Consider the following 25,198-nt stretch of genomic DNA (forward strand, 5'->3'; position numbering starts at 1 on the left):
TGACCATTTTTATCTTGATACACCCCACTGGCGGGTATCTGGTCTGCTGGAAGCCGACAGGTAAAATCCACACCCCGCAATCTTTCATGCCCCGTGGCCTCATTTGGTAAATGATTTCAGGGAAACAAAATCTCTCTTTTCTCATATCTTTCATGCTTCTCATCTCAAATGAGAAATTCTTACCACAAGCCAACCAGCTTGAGTGCCAACTTCCCCTGCCACTCAAACCAGTAACTCACTGGGAAAACAGCGGTCAATGAGCTCAGCAGAAGGGGGATGACAACTTCCAGAGGCTGTACAGTAATTTAGGAAAAGGTGCAGCAATGTACCCCAACTTGGTAGGTAAACCCAAATAGAGCTGCACTTGCCATGGGCTTCGTCATCTTTCCAGTAAGGTAAAAATTAATTATATTAGTTTGCTAGATCTTGAAATTCATTATATGATATGGATTTTATGGTTGGATTAGATGGCATTCCTATTTAACAACCTTTTGCTCTGTGGACAAAACTGACATAAGAAATGAGGTAGAGAAGGAAAGGTGGATGGTGATTTGGAAAGAAATTCTTAAAACTCTGAGAAGTTTAGTCAACCCACAGAGCTGAAACACCACTTTAAATGTTAAATGTAGGTAGAGGATGTCACCCATGGAAGGAGACTATCATGATATGGACTGTGGAAGTGTGGATAATCATATGTCCACCCTACTGAAGGGGCATGTTCAAACACACAGTTTTAGGAACTACACAATCTTTCACATTTCCCAGGTTATTACATTTTGACTTGAAAACAAATTCTACAAAGTTCATTCCAGTTAGTCCTGTCTCAGGGCAAGGGAAGCTGTATGAAGATTGTAGTGGGATTTTTTGCCTTTTCCTCTTCAGGATTCACCACTCGGAGCATTAAGTGTCCCGCGGCACTAACACCAGGCTCTGCTAGATTCCTTCTCAGAAACAACGGTTTCTGGGCGAATTCAGTACCATATAAACCTCACAGTTTAATACTGAGTAAGAGGATGAGATTAAATATCAGTATAAAGTGACTCTTCTTGCCTTTCTTAATTTGAGAGACAAAAGACCTGTGTGGTAACAACACTCAGCAGGTGCTCGGAGATGTGTTTGGGTTTTTTCCATGCTACCAAGTCAAAACCCATCCACCCGCAGGAACAGGATGGTTTCCCCATCTCCTCACCTCGACCTGAACCTCCCTGCGATCACCCTTCAAACCTCTAAAACTCTGAGTCACTATTGCCTCTCAGCCCCTGCTCTGCTTCTTTGCCGTCTCCTTCAGTCCTTGGACAAACCACTTTCTATAACCCTTTTCTTCCTTTTTCTCACGCTGCTGGAGGCTTTTTGCACTCTTCCCCAATTTTTGCTTCTGTATTTACTTTCCATGCTGCCTCTTGTTTCTGGTAAGTCAAACCAATTCCCAATTCCCTTTCAACTCCCTCTTCTAGTAGCAGAGGCTGACATTCAATAAATACATCCCACTCACCTTCTTGCTTCGCTTCTCTCCATTTCGTACCGCACCACCCCGTGCCCAGAACCACCTGCCCAGTCCAACACCGACACCCCCTTTCCCCATTTTCAAAGGGCGTCCCTGTCCCACTGACCACCCACAGAGACCAACACCGGAGCTGCCCTCAAATCTCTCCAACAGCCTGGCTGGCCCCAACCATGGGACAACCAGCTGCTGCCAGGGAGATAAGGGGGATGCAGCAAGGCAAACCTGACAGAATTTGGGGGTTTTTGAAGGAAGAGAGTAGCACAGGTCAAAGCAATTGCTCTGGGAGCTGCACGCTATGCACACCAGCTCTAGGGAATCTTCCAGCCACAAACTTCTAATTATTCGGATTTATGTGGAGTTACTTCCAGCATGATGGGAGCCCTCTGCTACATCAGCATGCAGTAAATGCCCAAGTTTGTCCTAAGGGTTTAAACACTAAGGGTCTCCTGCCTCTTCTCCAAAGATGTTGGGCATAGCAGTCCTGTGTAATTCCTCATCATCATCTGACCTCGTTATGTCTGAGCAATACGCATCAGGAGCTGAGAAGACACAGATTAGCTGCTCTTCGCTGGATCACTAACAAGAACAGCAAAGCAGCTAACTATGAAAATTCCTACAAGAGCCTCCTGTGACACTGTTTCTGGAGGGTAATACCTCCAAATTTTGCGATTAGATTTTAAACTCTTCACCCAGCGGCAGTTCTAACTGCATAAAAGGATGGGAAGCAGCGAGTTCTGCTTGAGAACAGCTTTGAAAAAGCCTGTCATGCAATCTAGGAAATGTCTGCACTGAACTTCTCATATTCAAGGCCTGCCCTTTGTCTTGGAGAGGGTTAAGATACTGAAAACCCAGCAATCTGCAGAAAATTGCACAAGTCAGCTGAAGTTCTCTAGCACTCGCCACACGAGGGGCTTGCCATTCTGCCAAGAGGAAACGGACTTTAAACTTGCCAAGAACGAAGCTTTTGGCTTTCCCACTCCTTCCCAAGGGTGGCAGGAAGCCTGTGATTTCTGCTCTTTCACCCTGATGAGGGTAAGGAGCACACAGCCCCAGCTGGTGTCACGGGGGAATCTTCCAGCTGGAAGAGGTCACAGGGCTTCTGGCCGAGCTGGCGGCGGGGACGGGCTCGTGCTGCCTCATCCCGGCTTGGCCCTGGGACAGAGGGGCCGTGCCCTGGGGAGCCTTTGTCCAGGGGTTGTTGCGGGGCCATGCTGGCAGGGTGGCCCCTTTGTCTGCTCAGCAGACCCAAAGGGTTAAACTGGCTATCAAAAACCAAACAAGCTCCAGGCCTTAAACAAACAGCAACTTTAAGTCCGCAGGTTTTAACTGAACCGGAAAACAATAAAAAAGAAAACAAACTTTTAATTTTTCTGTTTAAAAAAAGAAGAGGAGGGGGGAAAAAGTTAGAGAGAAGTAAAAGAGAGAAGAATCAGAAGGGTTTTATATGTTTGGTTTTTGCCTCATCCCCGAGCTGAAGCAGCCGTGAAACCTTTTTTTGGAGACAGAGCTACTTCCATGCCAGTCTTGAAGCAGCTCCTCACCCAGTTTGTCTTGGCAGCAGCCGACTGCGCGTTTCCCCCACATCCCTTTCCCGACACAGCGCTGTCGGCTTCAGCTCTGCCCGCGGCCCGTGCCCCGTCTCCGTGGGGTGTTCTGCAGCCAGTAACCCCGCTGCCTGCGCGGTCCCGGGCGCTCTCTGTGCCCAGCAGCTCTGCCTTCGGGACGGGGACAGCAAACGTGACAAGCTGGATGGCTCCCCGGTGGCAGCGCCTTGTGACAAAATCCTCACCAAAAAAGCGCTGCCCGGACGTGTCGTCATGTACCTGCCGAGAGGTGACGGGTCATGGGGGCAGGGACACGGGCGCAGGCTGCGGGGCTGCGCTGCAGGACACCCACGAGAGAGGAGCCTGGGCTCAGCTCCAGCTCAGAGCATCGTCAGGACTTTCTACTGGCCATGGAAAACACTGAGAATTTCCAAAGGGCCGCCTGGGAGAGGCGGCAGCAAGAAGATTGTGGGGCGAAAAGAGGCGTTTAGGGTGAGCGTGTGAATGGGTGTTTGAAAAAAACCACAACGGTGACCGTGGGCACTCAGAGCAAGTGTATTTTATTGGGCTGAATCCGATCACGTGCTGGACACATTCTCTTTCCAGAGCTACAGAGAGGATCAGAGATGCGAATGTATGGAAGCACTGATCAGTGAGAGGAAAAGAAGCTGCATTCCCCAAGAAGGTGCCTTTGGTCCCGCAGAAGGAGGGTGCCAGGAGCTGGCTCCAGGACTTGCGTCCGGCAGAACGAGGCCGTCCCAGCTCACGGTCATCACAGGCCTGAAAGTAGAAACAGCCGACGTCAAGGGTGCGGATCTCTGCTGTTCGTTAGCAACTGCTTGATTAACACAACAGCGGTAGGGAACAGGCTGGGGAGACCTTTTAACTCGCGCTTTTACATACGCATACCTGCCTGTCTCTTTATCGCTCGTACAGCCCACCTGTGTGTCTGTGTAACGCACATGCTGGGTGCCTGTGCACACGCACATCACGTGTCACGTCCCTAAGTCCACCCATCTTGGCTGAAAACCGTCTTCCCCAAGCAGTAAGCTTCACTCGGTGCAGACACCGAGGACTGCTGACTCTGTGAACTCCAGCACTCGGCCACACGAGCTGTTGTGTGTCTGACTCCAGCTGCTGACGCGGTTCCAAGCCCCTGATCGTGCAGCGCACGCAGGAGCAGGACTGTGCACACCCACGCCCACGAGCACCCCCGTGTCTGTTTGCACAGTTAACTGCCTCTTGGCTTCTGATGACGGGGAATATCAGTTTCAAAACAGCTCTACGTGCTACAACAGGTTGTTGAAGGGACGTTGATGAGTGGGAGCACCGGAGCCCCGTCCGTACCTGCCCTCCGCTGTGTGCTGCAGAGGAGCACCCCGCGTTCTCTCCTTGCGCTGGATTAGGGCAGCTCACGCCTTCACGTGGAGCTGGGCTGTCCCTCTTCCCACAGGGGTTTTCCTCCGTGATGTCCCTAAGAGCCCTCTCACGCCCCCTTCCCGCTCCTGCCCCCTCAGACGTGGTGCTGACAACAACGTCCCAACGTCTGAGTGTCCCTGAGGCACTTTCTGGAGCAGGACCCTCCGTCTGCCTCCTCCTGCCCATGGGGCCACCTGCCCTGACGGCCCTGCCTCCTTTCCTGCAAAAAGCCAAGGATTTGGGACTTCCTAAAACACACGAGTCTCTCCTTGCCCCCTTTCCAGCACCTGCCCTTCGGTGCAGGGAGGACCAGAGGAATATCCTCCATGTCCTGGGATATCCTCCAAGACCTGGCTGGATAAAGCCGTGGGCAACCTGCTCGGGTCCCGTCGGTGACCCCGCTGGGAGCACGGAGTTGGACGGGAACCCCCGGAGCTCTCCTGCCCCCGGACCCATCCTGTGAGTCTCCTCTCCTGGTCCCTTCCATCATCACGCTGTGAAGCGATTGCCAAGCGCGTGAAAGGAGCAAACCTGGGCTCAGAGCCTGGTACTTGTGGGTATCGCCTGGTTCGGGTGGTGCAAGGTCTGCTCCCCCCTCTGCCAGGAATTGGGGCACCCCATGTCGTGTGCATCTGCCTGCAGGCCAGTGTCTGGGCTACCTTAAGCCACTAGTCAGTGGCCTCAGTTGTTTCACAGTGACCTTTTTTCATACTGAATTTGCAGATGACTCTTTTCCAAACTCCGGGTTGCCCAGGCTTTGCTGAAGGTGGGGCTTTGGGCAGTGTGAACCCAGCACAGGCCATTGGTGACTGAGGCAGCTCTGGGGTCTGGTTCTGCTCTAACTGGTGGCCATTGGGTCCTGGGAGCCCCTTCAGGGGCACCTGCAAGCCCAGGGCCCTAAACCGCCTTAGCCTGGGTGCTGAAGGGCTCTTCCCTGCCCTGCTCCCCTCGTGCAGGCCGTTGCCCTGTGTGAAAGCAGCTGCAGCACGTCTGGGCCCTGCACAAACCTCATCCCGCTCCATCTCTTGTGGGCGAGAGGCTCCCTGCTGCCGCCTTCCCCGAGCCCCCACGCAGGCACCACAGAAAGTCCTGCGGAGGGTCCCACACACCCCACCAGCAGGAAAGGACAGTGGGGCCCCCACAGGGTGTCCAGGCGGTTGTAAAAATCAATTCCACTCTAAGAAAAGCCATCAGCCGTCTAGAAGCTGTCAGGCTGAAACTTCAGAGACTGTTTGAGAGCAGCAGGCTCCATGTCCTGACGTGGGGAAAAAGAAAGAAAAAAAGAAAGAAACGTCGCGGAGCCGATGCATTTTGTCTAGATCCCAGGCAAAATTCCCACTCTGGTGTTGTGTCCTGACACACCACACGGCTCTATCAAGTCCCGCTCCACTCTTACAAGTGCTCAGATTTGCCGTGACTGGTGAAAAAGTGTTGTTGTTGGGCAGAACCTGCCCTGGACTTACTGTGCAGGGCCCCGATCTGCTGCAGCATACAGGGCAGCCTGTAGCGAAAGTTCTGCAGTTCGAAAAGTCCTCCGATGCAGTGTCTCCCGATGAACACGCAAACCTGGGCGAAAACAACACCGCGGGTTCATCACTAGAGCTGGGCTGCCGGCGGCAAAGCATGGCGAGAGGATTTGTCTGGCGAGCAGACTTCACACCAAGGAGTCCGTGATTGACAAAATCCTCCTCTTCTTGCCCCCAGCCTCCCGCCTGCTGCGGGAGAAGGGGGGGCAGGGGAACCCTCTGCACTTTACAGAGGCTGCGGGAGGATGAAACCACCCGCCGGCGCAGGCCGTGCCCGTGGCAGGTCCCCCGGGCGCCCAGGAGCGCCCCGTCCTCTCGAGTGCTCCCTGGGGATGGGAAGATGCCGGCCCCGATGGCCACCGGCACTGCCAGGGTCACTTGGCACAGCGGACTGATGTTTGTGGCACAACCCCTTCTCCAGGTGCCCTTTTTTGGGCCTTTTGCCCTCCGCCTTCACAGCCCTGCCCATCTGCTATTTTCCTGCCTACTCTGGTCCCTTTTCCTGCCCATCTCATGATCACTGCCAGGCTGCAAGACAAGCAGCGGCCAATGCAGAGCCAAATTAATAAGAAAAAAAAAAAAGAAAAAAAAAGAAAAGCAACCCTCTGCTGAAGACCAGGAGCAATTACTGAGCCTCAGCTTCTGAGACCTCCCCCAGGCATGTGTGTGCCACTCCTCGCAGAGGGAAGTGAAAATCCCTGTTGAGCTGGGAAGAAGCACCAGGCTAAAGCCAGGGAAGTTAAACAGAAATGAAAACGGAGGCAGAAGTGAAATCACAGCGATGGGAATAGGTCAGCAGCTGAAGACAAAGAGCACAGGCAAGAGCAGCAGAACACAGTAAGGGGAGAAGTGGACAGTGGGAGACAGCACTGGGAAAGCCTCTCCCTGGCTCCTGTGCAACCACGGGCACGTCTGACTGCGGGAGGAGGACACCCCCATGCCGAGGAGGGTCCCCCCTCTCTGTGAGCTCCCCTCACCGCAACAAGGAGCATCGGTAAAAGTGGGAAGGGGGGGAGGCGTCTGCGGTGACCTGACATGGAAAGTGGTGGGGAGAGACACCCGGCCTCGGGCTCTGCAACAGCTCGCCAGGTTACGGGGCAGCTGGGATAAAGGATCCGAACCACAGCTGCGAGGACTTACCGTGTTCTGCCCAGTTGTTTGTCGGAAGTATTCCTGGACGCTCTGCATTCCAGTGATGTCGCACACCTGCAGGCCCCCGGGCCTGAAGTTGTACTGCTTGAGCATCTCCATGGCGTTCCTGCAGTAAGGGCAGCCGTCCCTCACGAACAGGGTTACTTTGTCATCCCGGAGTTTGCTCTTCACGAATGCTTCAGCCATGCTGCCCTTCCCAGCCGAGCGGAGCGCTGCCCCTCACCACCACTCCGCAGGCAGAAGGGACGGGACGGCAGCGATCTCGATCTTGGCCGAGCTATTTATCAGCTGCACGGTGCCTCCCTCCCTGGAAACTCCTCCCACGAGGATGTCATCTCTTCACCCGACTGAGGGTTCAAAGCAGAAATACTTTTGCTTTCCCTCTGTCCTTCTGGAAAATCCAAACTGCCCGACTGAGTCACAGTTCACGGGCAGAAGACACTCAGCTGTTGTTTCGGAGCTCGTGCCGTGGTTCGAGGGTTGCGGGAACTGCTCACGAGCTGCAGCACTGCCGGGGCTGAGCTCCTGCTGCTGCCTCTCCCCCCGACGCCGGGTTTGCTTAGGCCTGACCTGCCCCTCAGCTCACCTCTTGCAGGATGCTGAAATCTCCTTGGGGGGACAGTACGGACAGTAGGAAGCCTGTGAGTAAGTTAATCATCAGCCATTCTTGTGCCATACAGCCTTCCCACCCCAGAAGGGAAAAAACCCAAAACTGTGTGGTGTGTCCGTATTCCTTCCTGCAGACCTTCCATAACAGGGGATTCCCTGCCTACAGCTTCCACGAGGGCCGAAACGGCTGCTCGGCCTTGCTGCGGTTCCAGAAGGTCTGTGTTTTCCCCCAGACGTGAACTGGGAACCAAAAGTGCTCGAAGAACCACTTCCAGCATTGAAAAAGTCCCAGATTGTTCCTTTAGCTGACCTGGGTTGAAAATGTATTTAGGGAACACGTTGATGGGACCAGAGGGATTCAGCACCCCTATCGGGTGACACAACTAAGTCCGATTCTGTAAACGTGGCAGAGGCAGAAATCTGAAGACTGCAATCCTTCACAGAGCCGAAGCCGTGCACGTTGCAGTCGGGTATCCAGCCCCGTGGGGCTAAACCTGCCCAGACTTCTGCTGTCGAGCTGAGGCGGTGCCATTGCCCCCGCAAGTGAGAAGCTCAGCGGGACCACAGAGTCCCCAGCGCTGCAGCATCCCTCCTGTGGGGGGTGAGGGAAGGGCTGGATCCTGGGGGGAGTGGAGAGGAGAGAGCTCTGCAGAGAGCACCGAGAAGGTGGCTCTTCCCCCGGCATGGTCACCTCGGCGAGCAAAGCGTTCCCATCACTGAAAATCCCCCAAACCCCCAGCAGCTGCTGAGACAATTCCTCTGCTGACCCCCGTCCCCAGTGGCACTCGCCAGCCCTTTGTCCTCCCTGGTGTCAGCCATCCCCCCGATCCCGCTGCTGCCGAGAAATCCCCGCCTGCTTCCCCAAAGGGGCTTCTCTGGCTGGCAAAGCTCCCACCAGTCTGCTCCAGCCTGGAATCTGCTTCCACTTCCCGTGACTTCTCTCGCTGCTGCTCCTCTCAACCCCGCTCCTGCTGGGAAATCAGCTTCTGCTTTTGGTCTGTCGTGTCGCTCTCACAGCTGGGAAAACAGCTGCTGGGAAAACACTTTTTTTTGTGGACGAGCTCGCAGGTCCCAGCCCCGCTCCGTGCCCCGCTGTGAACCCGGGGACGCTCCGCCGTGGGGTGCCGGGTCTCCGGAGATCCGCAGGGACGGCGCCGGCACACGGCAGCGCCTCGCGAAGCTCAGGAGCGGCCGGCGGGTGGGGCCGGGGAAGGCCTGACTGGATGGCCAAGGCTTTGCTCCCTGGGCCAGGGCTATGGTGGGCTGGGCCGGTGGGGAGAAACAGAAACGGTATTTGCTGGCCACCGATGTGGAAAGAGGGTGTCGGGGTGCTCCAGTGGCCCCAGGGCTGAGCTTCGGGGCGTTGGGTGTTGGGTGTTGGGTGCTTTCGCCAAGAGCTGAGCGAGACGCCAGGGCCGGCGGGAGCGGCTCCGCCTGCCAACGGCTCATCAAGGCCAGCTTGGGCGGGCTCTGGGCAACCTGCTCTGGGTGAAGGTGGCCCTGCCCGTGGCGGGGTTGGACCAGATGGCCTCGAAAGGCCCCTCCCCACACAAAACACCCTGTGACTCTGCCAAGCTACAAACAGGATTTCCAGCGCGACGCTCAAATCTTCCAAGGCACTTGGGTAAATCATCGCATGAGACTGACGGAGAAGAGTTTTTATTTTGTATCAAAATTTTACATATTCAATCCACAAACATTTAGTCAGGGTGTGTTCAAAGGAAAACATGCAGGAGTTTCAGCACATGCCTCATAAAATAGTTTTTATTCAGATCAGAGAGACCAAGGCCCAGAGGAGGACGCAGGGCTTTGTGACTCTCGATGGAAAGCGTCGTTAGAGCAGAAAGCTTTTGCTGTCAGTCCCGGTAAAGCTCCGTGCTGGCTCGGGACAAGCCTACAAGGACTATGTCGTGCGATCCGTTACTCAAAGCACTGTCTTCTAAAATAGTGGATTTTGAGAGTTAGCTCTCATGAAGGGCTCAGGAGACAAAACTCCACTTACACCCACGTCTGGAAATGTAATGTCAGACCCTCTAAGTCCCGCCTAAGGGCACTTGAATCCGCCACCAGACCCCTTCTTCGACCCCAACGCTGCCGATGCCCCGGGAGTTCAGGAGATGCTGGGACCAGCGCAAACCTTCCTCCTCACACATCTGACTTTTTTCAAAACCACTTCCTTAAATAACCCTTTTTTCAGCTGGTTCCTGGTTTTTGCTCTACACCACAGTACAGAGAGGTTTTTTAGAGCATAGCAATGTTTCCTTTCTACCATACCAAGTTATTCAGAAATACCAAACCCAGCACTGCCCGAACTCCTGGCTGTCCGTGATGGATGCGGCCCTAAAGCCTCCACCAAAAAAAATTGCCGACAGCACCTCACCCAGCATCACAATGTACTTTCAGTCACGCTTCTGAATGCTAAAGTGTCGTTTTAAAAAATAGTTTTAAGAGCACTGCGTTTCTACTGAAAATCATCCTACAGAAAAAGAGTTTATAGTCAGAATTCTTTTAAGAGTTTCAATTTACCAGATGATCTACGTCTGCAAGGACAGCACATCTGCACCTGATACAGGGGGCATTATGGGACGCTCAGTAAAATGGGAAGCTGTTTTAGTGACTGAATAGAAGGATGCAGTAATCTGTGAAAAAAGAATAAACATTTTTACACAGCCTGGCATCTCTGTAGAAAACCTGCGGTTACCACTGACTGAAATAGAGAATAACAAAATATTGCTCTTGGTTGGATAGAAAGCGTTTGTACTTCCATTAAGCCTCGATTTAAATGCTTATAAAACATTTACAGAAAGTTAAAAATAGTTTTTTGTTATGTGTTATCTATACTTAGATTATTAGTAACAGGCTAACTTCTAGCAAAAACCCGGGAAAGCTTCCAAGTATTAAAAATGCAGGAGTACATGCAAGGCGGAGGAACATCGCCACGATTTTGTATCGGTTTTGTACAAGAAGTCAGCAGGACACACACATAATCCGTGCTCTCGAGAACTGGGCTGGCTGCTGGCTGGAGCCCGTGCTGTGACCCAGGGTGCTCCCAGGGCCCAGGCAAGCTGCACTTCAGCTCCATCTTCCTTCTTCTGCGTGGCTTTATGCTTCTGAAAACTGCATCTTTTATTCGTGGCTCTCCAGTTAGCTCATACTTACAATTTTTAATTTCTACCATAATGACAGGAAATCAGCTTTTTTTACATTTAATTTCCACACATGCTACTTTCCTATTCGTTTTTTTCTTTAACATTTTCAGTTTTCTTTAGTGATCTTGAAGAAGCAGCGTGACACTCTGCATTTCAGGCTCCTTATTTGCGAGATGTAGCTGAGTACTTCTCATCCTTTAAAGAACTTTAGGATCTTCAGGTAGAAAGTTGAAAAAAAAAAGAGTTACCATTCTTACATAAAACGAACCTCAGAAATTGGAGCCTGCAGCAGCCAGCTGAGTCACAAGCTCTTTTTTAAAATTTTTTTGTGTGTGTCCTAAAATAGAAAAAGAATTACCCTCTCAACCTCTGCGAAATATCACCGGAAAAAACCCCAAACACACAATAAAATCCCTATGACTCTAGCATGGAATTTGAAAAGAACAATTTGCCTATAAAACTGTATTGAAATATAAAAACAATTCTTAAAAGCAGAAAAAAAAAAGATTCAGCTCCAGCAATTTGCTGTTCCGTCTGCATCGCACAGCTGCAGTTTCCAGGTCCATCGGAGATGGCCTGCTGCGGACACCGCGGAAACAACAAATAATCGTTTTCAAGGTCTTTTCTTTGTCTCTCTGGGCTCAGACTCCATGCCAAAATTAAAGGCAGCTGGCAAAGCAGAACCCAAAGTCCAAGAATGGTGATAATGAAGCGTTTAGCTCCCTGCTCAGACTTCCCCGGCAGAAAAGCACCTTTGCTTAGGTAGATCCCCTTAGAAAAAGGTCGGGTTCACTTTGTCATTAATGTCACTACACACACACAAGTCAGTGGCACCACGAACAAAGGATTTAGGTCAAGAAAACTCTCCACAGCGTCTGCAAGGGCCGTCCTCGTCATGATGTTCTGGATTTCCCTGTTCTATCTGGGAAGGGTCCCGGCAGCCAGGGAAGATACCGGGTTTGTCTCACGGGGGGCAGCTGATGAGCACGTGAGGATAATCCAGTTTAAACTGGGCTCCCTGGGCAGGGCCGAGCTCAGAGCCCCATCACAAAAGCCGCCGTCCCTCACGGGACGGGCAAACCCGTGGGGTCACCCCTCAGACCAGCGGCCGACATTCAGGCTCTCGGCTGCCGGGGGGGCCGTGGAGTGCGAGACCCACTTGTCCCCAAAATGTCACTGCTGCCAGGGAGCTTTCTGCCACAAACCCGACGGACGGTCAAGCCCCTTCCCTCTGCCCCCAGTCCCTCCAGCACCGTGGGGGTTTGCTCTGAGCCCACTGAGTTCTCCCTGACCGTTCCCTCATGGGCAGAAAAACAACACGGCCACTCTGACCAAGGTGTTTCTCGGATTATTCAAGCAGACTTTCTGCTCCCATTTACCGGGAGGAAAAATGATTTCAACTTTTAGGTATTTGGAGGCACTAGAGAATACAGCGCTGCACAGGCATTCCTCTGGGGTTCAAACAGCTGCTTACAAAGCTGTAAGTCTCTCACTAAAGGGAACTACAGGCCTAACTTGAAGTAGAAGATGAGGACTAACTAGAATGCTTATTAAGCCTGCCCTTTGCTTTGCAATCCAACAGACGCTGCAGAAAATCTTTGCATTCTGAAATGAAGAATTTATGAGTTGGCTTCCCAGCTTCCCCGCGCTGCTACGCCGCTCCTATTGCACAAGATCTACAAAAAAATCTGTTTTCAACAGATGCTGGTTTAGTAGCCAGAAATAATCACCAGAGCCAATAAAATAACGACTAAAGGAATCACAAGAGGGAACAGGTGACTGTCACGACACTGCCCCGTACGACGCTTAATCCCCATGGGTGTGAAACCCTTGTGCTTGAAAGAAACCTTAGATCTATTTCTCAGTGCTTCCAGGAAAAAGCAGCGTGGTTTGGTACCAAAGCAAGGAACGTTAGTGAGCACACTACAGCAGGGCACCGTGCTCCAGGGGAGCTCAGCCTCTGGTTTGGACGTTCGTGCTCCGCGCAAGTCCCTGGCTGAGACTCCCCCGGCGAGACGCGCTTAGCGCCTGCTCAGCCCTTACATGACCGCGCAGTGGCACTTCTGGGAGTGGACGTAGTTCCTGTACTCGGCGAGCTGCTTCAGGTACACGTTGGAAGGCCATCGGTGCCTCTCTACGAAGCGGCGCTCCTCCGCTAAACAGGGCGATAAAGGGTTAAATCAACATCCAAACACGAGTGCACAGGCTGCAAAACCTCTCTGGAAGGTGGTCAGGAAACCTTACGGCTGTAAATGCAACCACAGGCGCAGAGATGAGAGCTGCCCCTTGGCCGAGATCTTACCCTAGTGCAGACCTAAGAGTTACCACGGGATGGTCCCTCGCTACTGAGTCAGCAATAAATCAGTTACTTAATAAAATAAGGCCAACGCTCGTGAAAGAGAGCAGAGAGGTTGTCCTGAGGACGGAGGGTCGCTATCCTTAGCTGATAACAGACGTGCTAATCAGCGGCGAGGATGGTCCCGTGCTGCAGCGCTATCAGGAAGGTATTTCATGCCCCGGCAAGGCGGGACAGGACGGGTGCACCCCCCTCCTCTATTTACTGGTGCACCCCCGCTGCTTCCCCCGGCCGCCTCAGTGCCAGGTCGGTGCCGCGGAGCGTGTCAGCCCCACGGCCAGTGGTGTGGAAGGGACCGGGACAGGCCACCCGGCCAGCGAGAGTGGGCAGATGAGGCCGTCTATGGAGAGATGGGAGCAGCCTCACCTCCACAAGCCTGGTCCTCACGGGGGGCTTCAGCCACCCCGATATCCGTTGGCGGGACAGCACACGGGGCACAAGCAGTCCAGGAGGTTCCTGCACTGCGGGGATGAGAACTCCCTTCTCCGGGTGATGGGGCAGCCAACGAGGAGAGGGGCTGTGCTGGGCCTTGTTCTCAGCAACAGGGAGGGGCTGGTGGGGAGTGTGGAGCTCAAGGGCAGCCTTGGCTGCAGTGACCATGAGATGGGGGAGTTCAAGATCCTGAGGGCAGTGAGGAGGGCACGCAGCAAGCTCGCTGCCATGGGCATCAGGAGAGCAAACTTGAACCTGAAGGTGACAAGTCCATGAGACCTGATGAGATGCATCTGCAGGTCCTGAGGGAACTGGCAGTTGAAGTGACTCAGCCACTATCCATCATATTTAAGAAGTCATGGCAGTCTGGTGGAGTTCCCACTGCCAGGAAAAGGGGAAATATAACACCCATTTTTAAAAAGGGAAAAAATCAAAACCCGGGCAACTACAGAGCAGCCAGTCTCACTCTGTGCCCAGCAAGATAATGAAGAAGATCCTCCTGGAAACTCTGCTGGGGCACATGGACAGTAAGGAGGAGACTGGTGACAGCCAACATGGCTTCACTGATGGCAAATCGTGCCTGATGGATTTGGTAACCTTCTACAACGGGGTTACAGCACCAGTGGGTAAGGGAAGAGCCACTGACGTCATCTGCCTGGACTTGTGCAAAGCATCCGACACTGTCCCACATGACATCCTCGTCTCTAAATTGAGAGAGGTGGGTTTGATGGATGGACCCCTCAGGGGATCAGGAACTGGCTGGGTGGTCGCACCCAAAGAGTTGTGGTCAACAACTTGATGTCCAAGTGTTGAGCAGTGACGAGTGGTGTCCTCAGGGGTTGGTGCTGGGACTGGAGCTGTTTAACATCTTTGTTGGGGACATGGACAGTGGGGTCAAGGCAGCCTCACCAAGTTCCCACCAACACCGAGCTGTGTGGTGCGGGGACACGCTGAGGGAAGGGATGTGCCATCCAGGGGGACCTGGACAGGCTGGAGAGGGGGGACGTGCAAACCTCATGGAGTTCAACAAGGCCAAGGGCAAGGTCCTGCCCGTGGGTCGGGGCAATCCCCAGCACAAACCCAGGCTGGGCGAGGAGTGGCTGGAGAGCAGCCCCCAGGAGAAGGACTTGGGGGGTTGGGGGGTGGAAAACTGCCTGTGAGCCAGCAACGTGCGCTGGCAGCCCAGAAAGCCACCCGTGTGCTGGGCTGCACCCAGAGCAGTGTGGGCAGCAGGGCGAGGGGGGGATTCTCCCCCTCTGCTCCGCTCTGGGAGACCCCCCTGCAGTGCTGGGTCCAGCTCTGGGGGCACCAACAGCAGAAGGACACGGACCTGCTCGAGCGGGGCCAGAGGAGGCCACGAAGATGCTCGGGGGGCTGGAGCACCCCCCTGTGAGGACAGGCTGAGAGAGTTGGGGGGTTCAGCTGGAGAAGAGAAGGCTCCGGGGAGACCTTAGAGCGGCCTCCCAGGACTGAAAGGGGCTACAGGAAAGGGGGGAAGGACTCGTCATCAGGGGGGAGGGATAGAACGAGGGGGAATGGGTTTAAACTGAGAGAGTGATAGATTTAGATGAGATCTAAGGCAGAAATTGTTCCCTGTGAGGGTGGTGAGGCCCTGGCACAGGTTGCCCAGAGAAGCTGTGGCTGCCCCCTCCCTGGAAGGGTTCAAGGCCAGGTTGGACAGGGCTTTGGGCAACCTGGGCTAGTGGAAGGTGTCCCTGCATGGTGCAGGGGGGTGGAATTAGATGATCTTTAAGCTCCCTTCCAACCCAAACCAGCTTATGATTCTATGACTCAGAGGAAGGAGAAATGCAAAGGACAGGCTGCCAGATGTGTGGACACCAGATCTGAAAGGACACCAGTCCACTGCCGTGGTATCCTCTTCCTTCAAGTCAAACCACATGCGCTTGGCTCCAAATCAGCCAGCCAGGTATCAGCCACCCACCGGAGACTTCAGAAATCTCCTCCAACAGCCAGCGAATTTAGTACTGCACTGCATCAACCCTGGATGCTCCAGGAATGGTGGAAGCAGAGAAGAAACTCCAGGTGATGGCAGCGCAAAGCTGTGGCGTGGTGATACTGTCCAGCTCATCCCCGAGTTACTTGGGTGCTGTCAGAGCACATGCTGACACGTGCTGATAAGTGGTGCTTATCAGAAGCATCACTGCATAAATTTCACAACAGGCTCATAGGCAGCCCCATATCCATCGGGATAACGGCGACATGGAGGCAGAAGTGTTGTTATTATGACTTTCCACAGAAAAAAAATTACAAAACCCAAAACACAACAAAACATTTAATAAGCTATATTGATAAATTGATATCCCATTGGGGAACTGGAAGATGGGTAAGTAGATGTGCCTAGACCGACCCCAAGTCAGAAGGGTCTGTGCTCTCCTGCCTCACCATGGGGAAGCCAAAGGCAGCTCCCACCTTCACCAAACAGAGGGGACAACCTGATTCCTGCAGCTTCAGGAGAACCTCAGGGTGGTTGAGACTGAAGCCCTGTAGCGAGGAGGATGCCACAAAGTGCTTCCAAACACACCCTGTTACCTGAAGCAGCAGGAAGAGAAGCAAAGCAAGTCCACTGTGGACCGAAACCACTGGTGGGTGACTCTTGCCAGCACAGGCGCGCTGCTCTCCCATGTTTAATCCAGATCTGACTATACAAAGTCGACATTTCAGAAGATGTGCAGATGGACCACTGGAAGACAAATTCCAAGTCCAAACCAACCAAGGAGGACCTAGCTCTCCTTCCTTTGCTCCTAACAATTACAAAGTCTGTCATCACACGTACATATTGCAAGTGAGGAAGAAGGACCTTCAATACGTTGGACCAGACAGAGCCTTGCCTCACTGATAAGAAAAATCCCCTTCTGGAACACCCCAGCCCCATACCAGTGGTCTGAACACAAACCCTGGGTCAAAGAGATGCACCTGTCATGATCACCTTCACCAGGGTGATGACAAATCCTGGAGGTAATGAGGAAAGCTTCCTAGAGTTACGTGTCAGGAAACAAATATACTCTTTGGGAAAATAAATATCAGTTCCCTGGAAGAACCTGGGTTTATTTACTTGAATAGACATCAGCTGTTTGATTTCATGAGACCTGCTACAGCGTACTGTAAGATTCCTATTTTCTTCAAAGAAAACCCCAACCCTGAAAGAGCAGGTATTGGATGTGACTCATTACCTTGATTCAAATGTACAAACTAAACAAAATTATATACATATGGTGGAGAGGCTGACACATGATGACTGAACTGTCCCAGGCAGTTCAGTTATGGGTGGGAATCTGGCCATCAGCACAGGAACCAAAAGCCAAGGGGACACGGTTCCTGGCTACGCTGCTCTTCGCGTGTCACATGCTGGTCCCACAGCAGGGTGGTGAACCATCCAGCTCAAACACACTCTGGACTGGACTAGACTCTATAGCCTAAAGCAGTCCTAATTGTCTTCTCATGCAGTTTTTCCCCAACATTAGACATTTTTAAGATTCAGCTGGACAGGATGCTGGGTCATCTTGTCTAGACCATGCTTTTGCCAAGAAAAGTTGGACAAGATGATCCTCGAGGTCCCTTCCAATCCAGGATTCTATGATTCTATGAAGTAGTATTATCCAGTACCCTACCTCTGATCTAAGCAGAACTGAAAAATATTTCTTGTTTTAAAAGTAATTGATAAATTACCTGAAAGATCTTGAAATTCAGGCTTTTGACTGAAGATGAGGTAGTTAGTGGCAATAAAATGAAGAAGCCAAGTTGAAAGGCAATCAGAATTGTGAAACTGTATGAAGGAAGGAAACACAAACAACACTTAATGCTACCATGTCTAAAACACAACCACACCTCACATGTCAAAATATTCCAGATTTTCACTGTCAACGTAGCAGTTTACTAAATAACGTTTTGACTGGAGGAGGTAACAAAGGAAAAGTCATTGATGGAAATATGTAAACAGATGGAGACCCAACAACAAATGGTAAAACTCCCTCCCCCAGAGGTGTGATCTAACCCCTTGGGGCTCCTTTGGTCACGTATCTTGGAAATTTTTGTCTTCTCCACAGAAGCAGAGCTTCAGAAAAAAGAAGGTAAGAAGCGCGGCATGCGGCATGTTGGTTTTGTTGTCTCTTTTCTCCACAAAATCCTAATTAAGACAATATCCTGCCTGAGACTTGTAAACAATTCATTTTTTATTTTTCTCTTCTGTTTTCCAAATCTGTCTTTACCGTCTCTCTCTCTTTTTTTCGACCTCTAATGCTTTCTTTTCAAGCTTTTTATGTATTTCACTCAATATTATACCAGGATAGGTCTCCTTTGTCACTTGCAGATCATACAATTTTCTTTTTGGCTCAGAGAGGAAGTAGTGCACTTTCACTTGCCTAAAAGACATCTTTTCTGGCAGAAGCTGCAATTAAGCTGAGTTACTGCAATGCGTCCTTGATGAAGGAAATTGCAGAGATTATGGTATGACTGCACATTCTGCAATAAAAGGCTGAAGGCCTTATTTTAGCCAGCCTTGTGCCAGATATCCCTAAATAACAAATCGTATATCCATGTTTGTCCTTGGGAATGGAAATTATTAAGATCTTTAAAATCTTAACAATTAAACAGCCCCCACTAATTAGAGTCCACATCTTATCTGATATATACCACACATACCTTAGCTTTTTTGAGCAAGCTGACAATGCTGAGACTTGTGGATGCCAGTTCCCTGCTGGGCATGCTCTGAAGCTGAGTGATAATGTAAAGCTCACAAATATGCTGGAGTCTCATTACTTGGTACATCTCTGCACAGACCAGGAGAGACATAGCTTGGAGAATGCTGGCTGAAAAACAAGAAAGCATGTTACGTGTATTTTACCTTTCTGGCCAGAGGATCAAAGCCACTTCTCACTGAGTCATCTTTTAATCACCTAACCACGAACACAAAATCAAGCCACTGTTGACCACTGTCTTTTATTTTTCATTATTATCATTATAAATTTGCTACATGACACTCTTTTTCCAGATAAACTACTTAATTAACAGGAAAAGAGTAGTTAGTACTTCTTAGAAGCTAAGTGTAATAAATGGTTGCCAATATCCTCTATCTTGAAGATGCTGAGTCAAGTGCTGCTGGTCTATTTAAAGTAAGCGATGATTAATAAGAGGATTTAGCTTTCTAACTTCTCTTTCCAAAAATAATCTCTATGATACATGCACAAAAAAATATGGTAAAAAGGCCAAAAACAACTGCAGAAATGCAACTGCATTTTTTTAAAAATATGGTCTGGTGGTTGCATATTTAAACTGAAAGACAAGGAAATGTTAGATGGACTGAAAAGAGAAACATGTGGAAAACCTGAGAATAAGGTAGAATTATTTGAAAAGACAATAAAAACAAAAACACATATCACAACATTATTCATTCATTCATTATCAAAGGAAAATTATCTGTACTTAAGTCATGTTTCATATTTATCATGTAGATTTTCTTCTCACTAAAAAAGACAAGGTTAAGACACATAGAATACTCTAGCTCAATTTTCCTTGACAAATACTCCAGTTGATGTACTATTTTTCTGGGTTTATAACATATCCATGTGTATAAATAAGATATTCTTGTAAAATAACCTTGCTTATATTAAACTTAACAAAATAGATGCTAAACAAAATTACAATTTTGAAGTAAAACCCAGAATTAAGATTAGAAAGCAGTATTACTGTGATGTAGAAAGAAAATTCCAAATATCCTAATGGACCAGAAATGAAATTTCACAGTTTTTTGAGCCTTGCTATGTAAGCACAAAACAAATACAGCATTTAGTTAGTGACATTTGTTCTGTATGCAGTTGATTTTACTTGAATAAGGCTGATTTCTTTTTTTATTGCACAATGTGAACAAGTTCTCTTTCTTGAGATATTACACATCAAAATATTGGTGTTTTTTAATGAAATAAGTGCTGCTACACTACTCTCTATTAATACCCCGCCACAGAAAAATTAGTAACAGATTTAAGTGTATTTTAAAATTTTCTTACCTGGGCAGCAGGAGTCGGTATAAAGATACTCTAGAAAGGAGAGGAAAGTGTCTTTGGAAACCCCATACACTGGAACCAGAATACTATTTGCTTCTAGATAATTACCATTAAACATAGCGGCCATTACCTCACAGCGAGCTACCAGAACCGCTCTGTGGGCTGGTACAGTGGCATCTGCAGGACACAAGACAAAAGTCTGTGATGATTTTAGATAGACAGAAAGATCTTGATTTTAAAGCTCATATTTCCACAGAAGGCCTTCACTTCATTGAACAAGATTAATGTGTTTAAAATTAACAATATCCCATAGATAACTAATAACACACTCTCTAAATGCCTGTTAATACGTTTATATCTGCCTAGTAGCCAACAGCAAACAAAAAGAAACACCATTTTTTTATGACAACCTGCTCCCAACACCAGGTGCTCCAAATAGGGCAAACTTTTATCAGTAGAAACCAGCTTTCAGCTACCAAAAATCTGACACCACTGTAGTTGCCCCAGTTTACACCAACTGAACCTCTGGCCCATTACATAAATAGGCAGTGCTGTGAATTATTGTGCAGATTAGTAATTTGTGTTCATCAGTGATCCCACTGGCAGTGAATGTGTGTTCCAGAAGTCGAACTTTCACACAGCCACACAAAGCAAAGGCAAATTATCCCAGATGAAGTTCCATTAAATCCATTAAGTACCAATTTAACCAGATTAAGTATTTTGCCTAAGTGAATTTCCTGATGGCTGTTTTATGAAAATAATGCTGATAAATTTTTCCAGAAATGTTTCCATTTTGTAATATTTGGAAGCAAATCATTTACTTTACTGCAGCATTCAGAAGACCTAGTAAGGTTACAGCTCAGGGTGCAGAGCTCTCACAGCCCCGTAATGACAAGGTTGGGAGCCTGAGCTGCCAGAGTTCTGCAGAGTCCAGCTGAACTCGACAGTCCTGAGTGCAAGAAAGTGCCAGACAAGTGCCAGGCAGGACAGCCACCGCAGGCAGAAAGAGATGTAAATTATTTAGTCAAAATTATAATAAACAGATCAACTGACAGGCAAGATAAATGTACTGTAAATACTTAGATAGAAGTTACTGTCTTAATTTCCTCCTTAACCACAGCCCTGCCATCTACTTAATTCCTTGAAGACATCTGGCACTTTTTCATTTTTGCTCTTTTTCTATTCACCTGTGCTTCTACTTCCAAACTGTCTAAGCTGCGTACAAAATGTATGTATTCTTATATAGAGAGAACACATGTAAATAATATTACATATTTACACATGTAACATGGGCACTACGCGATGCAGACGTGATGTAAGATATGCATGCAGTTTTTTATGGGCATGTAATTGGATATTTACCTACTAATTAGGAGGTTCAATCACATTATGAGTCTACACAGACATAATAGGCTCCCATTTTCAATGGCTCCCAAGCACTTTTGTAAGCTAGAAAGCTCAAAGCAACTCCCAATATTCAAGGAATTCGCTGACGGCTTAAGAATGTATTTGACCGATCGAGACTAAAGCCTTCAGTTTCTCTTAGTAAATATTTAATTTTTACACAATTATTGTGGCTGATGAACTAGGGGAAAAGGCTTGGAAGATTTATCAAACATTAGGAAAAACAGCTCACATTCTGTCAGTGGATAAGCACACTTCTTTTAAAACACATGTCAACCCATTTGACAGTAGCATTTTTTCTGTGAGGTGTATAGCGGTGGTATGGTCTCACCAACCTCCCACAAAGCCTCTCTCAGGAGTGGGACACTGAGAGAAGTTGTTCATGTCATTAAACTCAGCATCAGAATTTTGTTCTCATTTTCAAAGATTTATTTTTCTTTCTGCATATTACACAGAACATCAAGAAAGAATCTGCTTGTCCTCATGTGCTTACTTTTGAGGGATTAATGCTTCATATTTGGCTCTGAGATTTAAAGCTGAAAATAATTAAACAATTGTCTAATCCTAAAAGACCATTTCTGCACGTAGGGTGAACATGCACAACTTGAGAAAACCATTTGCAGTTAAAAACTGTCTCATTCTTGTTCTCACAATAGCACACAACACTTTTTTCCCCCTGCGTTTTTATTTATGGGGTGAGCGCATTTAATTTTCAGAAAAAAACCACCTGTGATACTGCAGCGTGTTGGTGCACACAAGCACGTTCTTTGCAGGGAAAAAGGGAATGGAAGATGGTTTGCTGAGGAGCACTGGCACCTTTGTGAGCAGACCCACGTAATGCCACCAACCACCTTTGTCACTTCAGTCCGTTACAGACAAGCCAGCACGGAAAGCCAGCCTCTGCTCCCCTACATCTTCTTAATCCTGGCCTCAAAGAGGACTAGAGAGTTACCATCATCTCAAGAGACTTTTTTTTTTTAAAAAAAAAAACCACATTAATTTAGATGTTTCTTTTCACACAGGTAGGGTTAAGCAGTGGGCAGGTCTAACTTAGGCATCTGCAAGGCTGGAGGTTGCTTTCATAAGGAGTCACCTATCACACAGAAGTTGCAGAAACCTGTGACGGAAACATGAAGATCAATGTGGGAGCATCTCAGGGAGGGAACACTGGAAGGGCAGTAAAATACAGGAGGTGTTGATGGCACCTAGATTAGCAGGTCATCAAAACCTCAGCACATCTACTAGGAATGCCACCAGTGAATAAAGCATAGCAAGGCACAGGAGTGGGACAGAAGTCCCTGTCAGATTCCAGAGGGTGGAGAAAGGCACATCCAGAGCCAGCACCAGAGGGAAGGAAGGTGTCAAGAGTCAGTAACCAGCACCTCTGGTCTTTTCACTGGGGGCAACGAGTGTAGGTGTGGCCCAGGGAGTCCCGGCCTCTCCAAGGTTTGATGCTGGGCAGAGCCCTTGGTTACGTCCAGGTGCTTGTGCAGGTGGGACAAGAGTGAGATAAGTAAGTTTTAAAATAAAATCACTGTCCCCTGAGATGCAATCCCTGGTTTAGCCTTGCTGCCTGGGTGCTATGTCATTGCAGGAGCCATTCCTGCGCACACCCCTCGTTTTGCTGAGCCCCCCGAGGCGTGCGCGTGAATCGGAGGGGCACAAAGTCTGTCACAAAGGTGACGGGCAGAAGGTGTTTGTACAGGCTCGGCCCTGACAAACCACGGAAAGCATCCACAGGGACAAGCGTTAGTTCTAAGAAAAAAAACTGCTTTCCACAGTGATAGCAAAGCGTATGGAATTTCTTAGTTTTGACGAGGCAGACCACACAGTCGCCTCCATCTCCCACGGTCCTGTAGAGAGGATAAATGCTGGAGCACAGCGGTGCCCACGTCGACAGGAGCAGAGGTACCATACCTTGTATTTTGAAGATGACATCAGCTAGGACAGGCGTATTAAAGAACAGCCTGAGAGAATTATTATACAGCCGTTTTATCTGGTGAGATTTGCAGTCCTTTACGGTGCTTAGCTGCAAAATAAATGATTAATAAACACCATCATCTATAGTTGCCCACAGAATAAAAGATGACAAGATGTCATTTACATGGGGAAAATAAAAAACAGCCTTTTGCTTTCCACTTTATGTTTTTTTTCCAGTGCTGCTCAGCACGTGCAATCCTCTGCAATCATCTTTACTGTTTATTTTCCTGCTTCCCACAGTGCAGCAGCTCCAAGGTGTCTCTGTCTCCTACAATCACACCCCAGCTCTCACCTTGGGACTCTCTGACCTGTGGCAAAACCCCCTCCAGCACCTCCAGGGAGGCTGGACTGCATCACAAATTTTCTGGACTCCAAACTTTCTCATACACGCCCTGTTCAGACCCGAGGCTGTGGTAACGCAAGGTTTGAGGGCTCTGGGGGGAGCACTGATGGGGGACACATCCACCCCCGGTGTGATGCTGCATGAAGATGAAAATCACCTAAAAGTTGTGTCTTTCCTGACACTGGCCTGGTGTTGCCTCCACAGAGGCAGAGGGAGCTCACAGGCTGAAGCATTATCTCTCCCAATAATCTGGGCACGCTAGTGTCAAGACCCTCCAAAACCCAGCACTTCCACGTAGTTTTCAGTTTTGTTTTTCTTACTTTAAAAATGGAACCTGAAGCTACCAAAAGGAACAACAACCAAATCATATCGCTAGATCGTGATAAGTGAAATTCAGATGAAGTTGAATTTATGGTTAAAATCTTACCTAATTATTAATTAATATTTATCAAGAAAAATCACAGTTCATTTCTATGTCTTTGAAGAAAAGCTTTTAAATGTGAAACAAAAGTACCTCAGAGGCATTAAAAAAAAAAAAAAAAAAGAAACAACAACTCAGGCTTAGTATCTTAAAAGTTTTCAGGACTTTCTAAGTGCAATCCCATGGATGTTTTAGCTGTGGACACTCAGGACTGGCAAGCCTACAACTGAGCAATCAGAAGCATTAAACAGCCAAGTAAATTTTGATCTTCATATTATATTAAGATGGTCTGAGGTGATTTCACATTTAAATTGACACAAATACTTTGTGCAAGTGCTGTAGTATCAGGGAACGTATAAACCCTAGCAGCAAATGGCTGTTAAAATTAATTCTACACTGTAACTTTTTATTAACATAATAATGTGACATAAATTACATTTTACTGTGGAGTCATCTGCTGAATTAAATATAGTTATTAAATGAATTAAGTATATATATTTAATGAGTTATAGACAGCTTTCCACACCACAGCATTTATAAGAGAAACCACCTCTCCTGATGTACCGCAGAAGCATCACTTTGGCCCATATTCAGGAAAGCAAAGCTTCCCTGGGCAGGCTGTATTACATGAGAATTAGCCACATGCAGTCATATTGTTAGACAATGTGCAAAGCTGTGGATATGAGTAGTCCTTTTAGATACTCACTTGTGTGCTTTTTACCAATTACAGTAATTCTGCACGTTACTGCTGTGTTTCTGTGTTGTACACGCCTGTGAACAGCCACTGATAACGCGATAAAAGCTGTGTAAGCCAAAGTGGGTTTAAAACTAAGACTGACAAGGAAACCTTGTCTACAAAACGATTTCCCAAGAAGTTAAGTAACTAAAACTAAGTTACCCCAAGAGAGTTAGATTTACCTTCCCTGGAGTTTTCAGGATACATTTAACTTTCTCAAGCACATGTTCAGTTTTTTCTGGATCCTTCAACTTCTTTTTTGTATCCTCTTCTAATTGTTCCCACTGGAAAGCACCTATCACAAGACCAGGTAAAGTTGGATTATAAATCAACAAGGCCTTAGCAGGCAGAGAAAAGATAGTGCCAATGCTAAACACATCTTGCAGAAACTATTTTTGGAACATAAATCAGCCAGGGTTCCCTTGCTTAGGAAGGGCAAGAATCAATTCTTGCACAGTAAAATTTCCATGGTATTTTACAAGAATGCAATCAAGTACAGACAGATTTGGGTCTCTCCCTTGGTTTCAAAATCAGTATCAGAATCCTTCCCAGTTCAATCGCTACCTATTGCAGGTAGACATTCAGAAAAAGAAATCCTGAATGTTT

At 48.6% G+C, this 25,198-nt stretch overlaps 2 protein-coding genes across 2 annotated transcripts in view; both read right to left on the reverse strand.

The window, feature by feature from the left end:
• Window positions 1–3,592: 3,592 nt before the first annotated feature.
• LOC141918315 (glutaredoxin-1-like) lies at window positions 3,593–7,408 on the reverse strand. The gene is made up of 3 exons (XM_074812624.1): window positions 7,134–7,408; window positions 5,931–6,033; window positions 3,593–3,828 (listed from the first exon to the last, which is right to left on the reverse strand). Exons 1-3 carry the CDS (start codon window positions 7,329–7,331, stop codon window positions 3,821–3,823), a joined length of 309 nt encoding a protein of 102 aa, XP_074668725.1. The 5' UTR covers window positions 7,332–7,408; the 3' UTR covers window positions 3,593–3,820.
• A 1,989-nt stretch (window positions 7,409–9,397) lies between these two features.
• The window catches only part of RHOBTB3 (Rho related BTB domain containing 3), a 38,271-nt gene continuing 22,470 nt past the window's right edge, over window positions 9,398–25,198 (reverse strand). The window contains exons 9-14 of the mRNA XM_074812499.1: window positions 24,775–24,887; window positions 23,030–23,141; window positions 19,712–19,885; window positions 18,351–18,517; window positions 17,379–17,475; window positions 9,398–13,058 (exon numbers count right to left, since the gene is read on the reverse strand). Coding sequence (XP_074668600.1) covers window positions 12,943–13,058; window positions 17,379–17,475; window positions 18,351–18,517; window positions 19,712–19,885; window positions 23,030–23,141; window positions 24,775–24,887 — 779 coding nt within the window. The 3' untranslated portion in view covers window positions 9,398–12,942. The remainder of the gene's footprint in view (window positions 13,059–17,378; window positions 17,476–18,350; window positions 18,518–19,711; window positions 19,886–23,029; window positions 23,142–24,774; window positions 24,888–25,198) is intronic.

This window comes from Strix aluco, chromosome Z (genome assembly GCF_031877795.1).
Source record: "Strix aluco isolate bStrAlu1 chromosome Z, bStrAlu1.hap1, whole genome shotgun sequence".
Classification (NCBI taxonomy): Eukaryota; Metazoa; Chordata; class Aves; order Strigiformes; family Strigidae; genus Strix; species Strix aluco.

Excerpts from the sequence above, each read along its gene's own strand:
- LOC141918315 (XM_074812624.1), bottom strand. The coding sequence starts at position 7,331 with ATGGCTGAAGCATTCGTGAAGAGCAAACTCCGGGATGACAAAGTAACC. Across the intron at positions 6,034-7,133 it reads AAACAACTGGGCAGAACACG|GTTTGCGTGTTCATCGGGAG; the intron begins GTAAGTCCTCGC and ends GTTTTCGCCCAG.